At 42.6% G+C, this 9,976-nt stretch overlaps 1 protein-coding gene across 3 annotated transcripts; it reads right to left on the minus strand.

Moving 5' to 3' along the window:
• On the minus strand, positions 1-9,556 carry SLC25A51 (solute carrier family 25 member 51). 3 transcript variants are annotated; one of them, XM_075280379.1, is made up of 2 exons: positions 9,469-9,556; positions 1-1,875 (listed from the first exon to the last, which is right to left on the minus strand). In XM_075280379.1, exon 2 carries the CDS (start codon positions 1,823-1,825, stop codon positions 929-931), a length of 897 nt encoding a protein of 298 aa, XP_075136480.1. In that variant the 5' UTR covers positions 1,826-1,875; positions 9,469-9,556; the 3' UTR covers positions 1-928. The 3 variants fall into 3 exon arrangements, with proteins under 3 accessions (XP_075136480.1, XP_075136481.1, XP_075136479.1); XM_075280380.1 differs by having other exon boundaries at positions 9,518-9,539; XM_075280378.1 differs by having other exon boundaries at positions 9,433-9,539.
• Positions 9,557-9,976: the final 420 nt, after the last annotated feature.

Below are 9,976 nucleotides of genomic sequence, written 5' to 3' on the forward strand. Positions count from 1 at the left end.
GCAGAGAGTTGTGATCTGGAGTTTGTTTTTCCAAAGTCGTGCAACTTTTCTAAAAGCTTCTTTCCTTCTAAATGACACAAATTATGGATTAATTGTAATGAACATAGTGGATCAAAATGATTATGTTTTTTGTACACTGTAGGCCCATTGTCATCATTCTCCCTGAATAATACACACACAGAAACAGGACAAGAGTAATTATATTGAACATATTGACTGTAAAAGAGGTAAAGCAGAAAGTGATGTTTCTATACAGATATTCCCTTTTCGTTTTACCTGGAAACCTGAAACTTCCCAGATTGTTTGACTGATCAACTATAAAAAAAAAAAAAATTAGGTAGGAATTGTTTAAGCTATATGAACTAGTGAGTATAGAACACAGGCTACAGGTAAGTAATCAATATATACTACATATATTTGATGAGCCACAATATCAGGCAACATACTTAAATACTGAACCCTAAAGAGGAGACAACAATAAGATGGTTTTACAACAAAAAAAAGCGCCAGTTTCAGAAGAAATTGGCAGTGTGGCTTACACTGTAGATTGGCTATAAAAGTGGCACCCATTTTACATAAATTTGTAGTAGAGATTACACAGAAAATCCAACATTTAAAAAAAATTGAGCTTGTGTGACCTACAGCCAGAGACCAACAGATCAATACATTTCTAGTGTAGGTTTAAAGCTGTCCAAATACAACATCAAGCATGTACATTGTAATAGTAATCACAGAAACAAGGCTGTCACTGATAAATAAAAGGAACAGACAGGCACTTGTGTTTACCAGACACCATGACTGCCTGCTCAAACAAGGTTTGTTCTATTGCAATATTAGTGGTGCACACAGGCAGCCCTGTATTTGGTTTTGTGACAATTTGATCCCTTGCCTAGAGGAAAACATGTAAGGTGACTGTGTCACTGTCATATCAGAACAATTTTAATAGCAGCTCATAAGTTGCATTGATGATGCCCCAGGACAAGATGGATCGATTATAGTTAAGGAGGGCACCGCGAAAAAGGTGGGTCAGTTTTCCATCACGTTCTGTCCAGATTGTCATGAACACTTTCCCAAATGAGGTAAACTCCCCTCCAATCTGGGACTGCATACGGGCCTTTACCACATTAATTGGGAAAAACACAATACCCAACATGGCTCCAAGAAGTCCTCCACAAATAAAGTCATTGATAACATGAGCGCTATAGGTTTTAGCTTCAGGCAAACACTGTTTGATTGGGGTGCGAAGGCCAAAGAAAAGTGCATTGCTTGGTCCATTCCGGACCAAGATCGGAACTAGGCCACGGTAATATTCCCTAATACCATAGGGTCGCAGCACTTTGAAAGCCTGAAAAGTATTTGTAAATCGATCATGGTGTTTGTAGTCTTGAAGCAAAGTCTGAACTCTCTCAAAAGGCGTGAGAAGAGCTTCAGTTGTTCCTGCGAGGATTGCTGCTACACTTCGTGTAACAAGCTCTGGAGAATTTGTATGCCTTAACAAGAGACTTGAGAAGTCCTCATAAAGGCCAAACATCAGGGCAAGTGTTGTAGTCTTCTGTAACAGAGGAGGTAATATTCCCCTGTAAAGGTTACGAATGCCATCTTTCTCCAGCTGTCTAATAGCATCCCTTATCCTTAATCCATAAAGCTGTTGCCGAAACAGCACCTTCTGGATGGGGAAGGTGATTGCAATGTTTGTAAATGCAGCACAGTAGCCGCATAAATAATGTTTACCAGCGCCAATATTTACTTTATGTTGTATAATGTCTTGGGTTGCCGTTGGGAGAACCAAGTCACTTTTCCTTTTCCCATGAGCTTCTGAATCCATCACAATATCAGGAGTGTTGATATGTCGTTACATAGGAAGAGTCACGTCACCTAAAAATTAACAGTTATCAGTTAAAAAGGGTACAAATGGAGATATAATAGTGTGCTGCTGAGGGCAATCAGAGATAGCAAATGGAAAAGCAAATATAGTATATTGTCACAAGTAAAAGCCTGCCAAAATCTAAGTGTGGAGATCTGCCAACGCAGTTACCAGCCATCACTTGCTGTCATACCTGGCCGTTTGCCAATAAAAGCTACTCTTCCCACAATGCTGGGTGCATCCACAGAATAGTTAATATTTCATAATATTATACATGATATATTTGCTTAAAAATATATAAGGGAGGAGCTTCTATTGTGCAAACAAAACCAAACGGAGGAGCTTTCATGTATGCTTTTGTGAACACAACCATAAGGCTGCCGGTCTTTTGGAGCAGGATCCTCGGGTTGTTACTTGTCATATCACTTGAGAAAGGGGTGTGATCCCTGAAACACTATCAAGCATCGCTTGTATAATTGTTTTTTGGTGTGCTCTCAAAGCGTATTCTTAAACTGCAAATCGGATTCAGCGCAGTACTATATTCTGCATACTGATCCTATTGGGGAAGTATTGCAGTGGTCAATTGGTGTATTTTCCACACTGTCTGGTTAGGAGAGTGGTGGTAGCTGCTTCTGTCATACATTCAAAAAACCGTGACAGTAGCATTTCCCCCAATCAAGGGGTTACTCTTCTGATTCAATCGTCAGTTGCTCGGTACCCAACTTGTATTTTTGCTGATGTGTGTGGGGTCTGGTTGTAGGACTCCCATTGGCTCAATACTGAACCTATCATTAGGATAAATTGGCAGAATCAAGAATGAGCCCAGCCCAAAAACCCACACACCCAGCAGTTTCAGAACAGTAGGAATTTCTTCTCTAGCTTCCATTGTTCCCGAGCAACAAGCGTAGGTATTTTTGATGTCTTGTGTAGAGATGAGAGTACTATTCGAAACTCCCTTTTCAAATAGCACACACCCATAGGAATGAATGGACGCAGCATGCGGACTTTGCCGGCATCCGGCTGCTTAACCCCCTGCGTGCTGGCTGCATCCATTCATTCCTATGGGAGCGTGCTATTCGTAAAGGGAGTATCGAATCGTACTCTCTCATCTCTAGTCTTTTGCCATTTAAGCTCTGTCTTGTCAGAAGGGCAGGGGGTGTGATTCAGAGCTACAGTCAGAGCTCAGAATCACACCCCTTGTCTGACACTGCCCTACTGACAGTATATAGCTTAAAGAGGACCACGGGGCTGGAGATATCGGTGCAGTTATAACGGTACCAATCTCTGTCCACTATCAGAAGGGCGTCTAGCTGGGCTGTGAGGAAGGCCCCCCTTCACAGTACTCATCCATAGCCCTGTACTGTCAGAGGGGGCATTCCTCACAGCTGAGCTAGACTGTCAGAAACTCCTGTCTGACAGTGGGCACAGATCGATAACGGCACTGATATCTCCAGCCCAGAGGACATAACGGGAAAGCCGACACAGTGTTGAATTCAGCGCACTGTCGGTTTCTAGCGGTATATAAAACCACATGTGCCTGAGGACATGAAAGGCCCTCTTTAAATAACCTAATAGACACCAAAACTAACAGCATTGATTGCTATGGAATGATGGGGTCTAGAGAAAAATTCTAATTGTGCCAGAATCAGTGGACCAGCGACTATTAATTAATGTGGAGAGCTGTCCATTTTGGAGGTGATAAGTCCTCTTTAAACGTATAGGGAACATGCTTGTGATGCTTCAGGTAAAGTTAACATGCTGCATTTTTGAAAACACAGCTTTTCTGCAGCTTTATTCGTTGAAATGTGTGACTGACGGTAAACAAAACCTTACTCACTTTGCTAGTACTGAAGAACACCATTTTTTTCTGCTGCATTTCCATAAGAGCTACACTTTTTTTTACGGAACGTGGAGCCTTATTCTAAGAGTCAGGTTTGACTACTGCAGAGAACGTTCAAATTGTCTTAGAAGCGCAAGACATATTTCTCTTACTCTCACACAGATCAACAGAATTTAGCCTGCAGGTAATCAAATGTACAATGCATCTTAGTTGTCAAAAAGAAAATGTCAGTATTAGGAAACGAAAAGGACTAAGCTATATGTACTTTAAAGAACATCAGCAGCATATAGAAGGTTCTTGTCAATCAAGAAATTACAGTTCTACTACATTTTAAGGGTTCAGTGACCAACCTCTGTACCTTACTCAGCTGTACAGGGAAGTATCCACCTGTACTCTACACAAAAAGGGGCCAAAAGCAAATTGCTCCAGCCCCTGTTTATTGGCTGGGAGTCAGTAGTGCAGCTCAGTTCCAATTGAAGTGAATGGGAGTTAAACTGCAATACTGCCACTACACTGGTATCAGAGCAATTTGCTTCCCCTTGTTGCGTACAGTATGAGATTGCTTACAGTGGATGGGAAGGGCAGGGTGAAGGCAGGGATACTCTGGTTGAAAGGGAAGGGGTGGGGGGGTTTACTTCAAACAGATATTTTCACATTTTAAAATCTAGAAGCATAGCAGCAAACCCCAATATTTTTTGCTATTTCTCCATAAAAATTTGTGAGGCCACTTTATAAGAAGAACTTAAAACAAAAAAACAGCACCAAGCGGTCCATAGTGTAAAACCCTACGTGAGGTGATACAAATATAGATTAATTAGGAGAGGTTCTCACCTAGTTTGTTTGTAAAAGCCAGTCAACACCGTTAGATGCAATGGAGCCGATTCAATCATTGGGTTCCTCTCAGGGTGGTTCACAGCAGCAAATTCCTGTACACCCTGGGGTGTAAAATGATGCACTTGCAAGGACCAAGACCAGGAATTATGCTCCATCATGGAGTGTTCTGAAAACATGACTATTAACTACCACACAATGCGTATCAGGGATTACACCCCTCCCCCCCCCCCCTTTATCAAGTGTACATGTAAAGAAGAAAAATCACAATTTCTACTTTACTTGTACACTTGATAATCCCCCGAAACCCATTGCGTAGGTAGTTAATAAAGTCATCTTTGCAGAACAATCTGTGGTGGAGCACAATTCCTCATCTTCCATAACCCAGGTCGTAGGTTTGGTCTTGGTACTTGCAAGTACTTTATAAGAGGAGAGCTTTTCTTATTGTTTCATATCCCCAGCTATTGTTTACAGGGGTTGTTAGGCTAGGGGTGCTTTAAAGGGGCTCTATCAGCCAAATTTAGCTGTATGAGCCCCACATATGCGTGAATAGCCTTTAAAAAGGCTATTCAGGCACCGCTAATCTTATTTTACACCTGCCGCCCGTTTTAAAATAAAACTATAAAAACATATGTAAATCATACTTGAACGTGCACCCTGGGCGGTGATCCAACGTCATCTTCTGGCACGCCTACCTCTTTTTTCGGCAACGCTCTCCGGTCCTGGTTCTTCCCCGGCTTCATCTTCCGTGGTTCAAATCCGATTGGCTGAAAACTACTGCAAACACTCCAGTGGCACTGCCATTGAGAAAAATGGCGCCGGAGTGTGCGCAGTAGCTCCGGAGGGAGCGCTACAGCGCAAGCGCCGGATTTCAACTAATCGGATTTGAACCGCTGGAAGAGGATGAAGATGAAGCCCGGGAAGAGCCAGGACCAGAGTACGTTGCCAAAAGAAGAGGTAGGCGTGCCAGAAGATTACGTCGGATCGTGCATCACCACCCAGGGTGCACGTTCAAGTATGATTTACATATGTTTTTATAGTTTTATTTTAAAACGGGACAGTGGTTTAAAATAAGATTAGCGGTGCCTGAATAGCTTTTTTAAAGGCTATTTACGCATATGTGGGGGGGTTCATACAGCATAATTTTGCTGATAGAGCCCCTTTACACTAAACAAAACACTCACCTGTCCCCTTTGCCTCCCAGTACAGTCCGGTCCTGCAGCTTCATTGTTTTCCTGCGCTGCACATGACTGCTGAGCAGCAGGACCAGACTGTGCTGGGAGGACACCGAAGCACCAGGGAGAGGAGAAAATGGTTCTTGTCGTCCTGCAACACTTTAGACAAGTGTTTCTTCTGCGGAATTTGTTTGAATGATACCTAGGTATAATTGACATGCTGCAATTTCCAAAAACCACAGTGTGTCCAAAGTGTGGTTTTTACTGCTAAGTGGGCATGGGATTCCCACCCACTTTGACCTGACTGCGTTTTCCCACTGCATTTCCATCAATGGGAACCTTAGATTTGACTATTCAGGCAACAGGTAAAAATAAGAAATGCTTTACTTTTTGAGGGTGTGTTACAACAGACTGAGAAAAAAAGAAAAAAAAAATATGCGCAAAGTACCATTGATGTTGCTCCATGTGACTGGCATGAAAGTTGTTTATGTGAACATAGCAAAAATTATATATAATATATATATATATATATATATATATATATATATATATATATATATATATATAGTATATTTTACACACACGCTCATTTGTGACACTTTAGACTGGGTTTACACAGCAATGAATTGCATGCAGTTTGTAATTGCAGTAACGCCTAGCACGTTACTATACATTTCACCTGTATGGCAACAACCAGTACGACAGAGGTTTTCAATTTAATGGCTGTTCTCATACAGGTGACATTTTTGAAGAAGAAATGTATACAGTATACAACTGAAGAAATGCCTAGGTTACTATACGCGTCCTCTGTATGATAACCAGTACACCAGAGATTTTTCGTTTACTGGTTATCAGCTGAGATTTATAGTAACATGTGCTGGACATTACTACAATTATATATATATATATATATATATATATATATAAAAAAAAAAACAAAAAAAACACAACTCTAAATAAGGAATACGCATTGTTTAAAACCAGCCTTCCCCAGGACTGTTGCCACAACAGTATTTCCTACCAGAAAATATCATTTAGATAGGTTTCAGAGAACAGTATAAACAATAACACTGCTAGAGGGGACAGATTTCTTCTTACTTACATCAGTGTAAGGTTTATGTTGCCTTTCAATTACCTTTAGGCTGAAAATGTATCCTCTTCACAGATATAAAATAGATTTAGGCTTAGTTCACACAAACATGTAGCTTATTTTGGCACCGGAAAAAAACTCTTCCTAATTAGGAAGCATTTTTTTGACCTTGACACGCTTTTTGTGGAGTTTTTTTTTGTAAAAACCACTTGCAGGTGGTTTTCCCATCCTTTAAGAGAACGGGCCACAAAAAAGCGCGTTGCGGTTTTTACCATGCGGGTTTTTTGCAAAAAAAAAAAAACGCGCGGTAAAAACCGTTTCCCATTCACTTCTATTGCTTTCTTCAGGCGAAAAACGCCCGAAGAAAGGTCATGTTGCTTCTTTTTCTCTGCTAGCAGTCTACATGGACTAACATTGTATGGAGGAGGATTATGACATGGATTCCGCTGTCAAAATCCTCCTCCATGTCCCCATGTGAACTAGCCCTTAGAAGTGTGAACTAATACTCCAGCAAGGGGTATATTTTATCATATCAAATTAAAGTCTATATACTGAACTGTGTGAACAATTACTGTTTTACAAGTGTTGGCCAGTTCTAAGTCCATTTCCATACTCCTCCTGTTCAGGTTCCTCATCTCTTGGCTAAAATGACTACAAAAAGTCTGTCACTCTTTAGGACCTGTCCTGTGAAACACAGACCTATTGATGTGAATGATACTGTGTAACACTTGACTGCCCCTGTGGTGGCGCTGCAGTGAAGTTGAGCACTTACTTTTAAGTATCCTTGTAAATTACAGTTCATTGAATAGAATTCCATAGGAGAACATTTTGTGATCTTATTGTCAAAAGAACCTTCCAACAAGGGGTTATCCAAAGGGGAAGACTCCCTTTAGACTAAGGACCCACGTAGCGAAAAAGCTGCATGCAGGGTTCTTCTATCCGCTTGAGAAGTCAGACATCTTCTCTTGGGGACAGGGAAGGACGGGAACGGAGTGCAAAAGAACGCACCCGATGCCCTTTCAAGTGAATGACAGGTGTCACGGACACAGCTAGTGTCCGCTCCTAATGTCCGTGACAGATTTTGAGCGGACACTACATGTCGGACACCGACGGTAGTGTGAACGCCCCCTTAGTTTTAAGGTGGTTTCTGGCCCCAAACAAATTGGAGGTCTGACACCAAGACCCCATGCACATCAGCTTTTACGACAGCCTCCAAGTGGCTAAACTGCTGCAGTGGATGTGGAGTGCATGCAGGCTGTTCCTATTCATCTAACAAGAGCAGAACTGCAGCACTGGAACCACCAATATACAGTGGCAAAGGCTGCAGCGACGTTCTTATTACTTGGATAGGAGCAGAGTGCCCACACGCCCCCAACCACTGCACTACTTTCTGTCACCTGAAGACTTCGAGAACAGCTGATCTGTGCAGGGTTTAGGTATCGGGTCCCCACAAAAAAAACACACAAAAAAAAAAAACACACATACTGAGTAACTATCCTGTGGGAAAACAAAAAATCCCTTCAATTGGGTTTTTTTAATCAAAAACACAGCGGTCATGTACTACATTAGGCTACACAGGAACTTTGGCCGCAAATCCTGCCACATGGTGTAAATGAACCGAGTTATGCTGCAACCACACCTTCTAGTCAACTGTTTTACAAGTAGAATTCAGCGCTCTGTCAGTATCTGCTCCAGTTGCAGATATTAGTGCTGTTAGTTTTGGTACCAATATCTCTGCACAGTCAGAGGGCCTGGCCTTACAGCTCAGTGAGGACCACCACCCTATGGAACTCTATATGGTCTTGTACTGTCAGGGTGGGGGTGTTCCTCCCACCCAGTGATGACGCTGAGCTGTAAGGCCAGCCCCTTAAAAGGTGGTATAAACTTAGACTAGCCTGTCTAAAGAAATGCCAGATTTATCAGACACTGTGATAAATCTGGAACATCTTAAGCTGCCTATGTTTATTCTGACAAATTAATATTAAATCTGGGCCATTGACTTCATGGTATCTTTTACATATGCTAAATAATCTGAGAAGGAGGCCTGAAGACTATACAAGCCTGCCACAGACAGTGCTGTGGTGAATGGCAGCATTACAGACCAGGGTAGTCACTTGTCCACTATGCGAGTGGAGCCCCATTGACAGTACATGTCACCCAGGTTACCTGGAGGCCATTCAGTCACGTGTATTCTCCCTATTCATTCATTTCAGATCTATGTCCTAGATGAAGGTCCTCCTGAGGGACAGACAGCCCCTTTTACCCAGTCACAGGACATACACTTAAGTCTCTCAGGGAAGTAGTTGTGCTATCCTGAGGAGATCTGTAATAGAACTGTGTATACCTGACTTAGCTATTCCTACCAGTGACAGAAGTGCTGAGGGTCAAGGACAAGCTCAACTACCACGTGACCAGCCCACAAGTACTGCACTACAAGCACCAGCATGCACGCCCTGCCTTATACACTGTATCCCTTTCCTGTGTTGCAGGCCTGGACTCCACATGGGAATGTACAGACATAAGATACTACTAGCTCATGCCCACAATAGCTCTGGAGTAAGCAAGTAGCCCGTGCCTGTCTCTGGTAGTCTCCACATTAGCTTCACACTTTCATTCTCAGGTGGCTTCTCACCTTCCCTCACAGCTCGCCATGCCAAGGCTTATTTACCCAGAACACGGTGTTCACTATTCATCCTCTACGGTATTTCCATTCCCACCTCGGCTGGTGACAGTTGTGGGCGGGCTAAAGAATACTTTACTTCCGGTACGAGCAGCCACCCAATCCACATACCCGCTGCCACCCGGCTTTGCGCATGCGTCTACCACGGACCGCTCCATGTCACCTTCAGTCACCACCTCGTCTTTATAAGCGCACGTTATGAGTGTAACCAATCAGAGGCCGGGCCTCGCCGCTAGCGCAGACGAGAGAGTTATTTCATTTGTCCATGTGTGCGAATATGAATGGTAACTGGTGAGCTTCAATAAAATGGCCGCTGGGTGACGCGTGACGTCCGCAGACAACATTATTAAGAAAAAAAAAAAAAAAAACAAAGAAAAATGGGGCAGATGTTATAGTGGTGGAAGTCCAGAGAACTGCAGTTATATAGCTGCTGCGATAATTGTCCTCCCCAGCCCCAGAAATACAGAGACAGCCCTTCACAGGGTGATTTGCAAAA

Source organism: Leptodactylus fuscus, chromosome 1, assembly GCF_031893055.1.
Source record: "Leptodactylus fuscus isolate aLepFus1 chromosome 1, aLepFus1.hap2, whole genome shotgun sequence".
In the NCBI taxonomy this organism is placed as follows: Eukaryota; Metazoa; Chordata; class Amphibia; order Anura; family Leptodactylidae; genus Leptodactylus; species Leptodactylus fuscus.

Coding starts and splice junctions, on each gene's coding strand:
- SLC25A51 (XM_075280379.1), bottom strand. CDS start 1,825: ATGGATTCAGAAGCTCATGGGAAAAGGAAAAGTGACTTGGTTCTCCCA.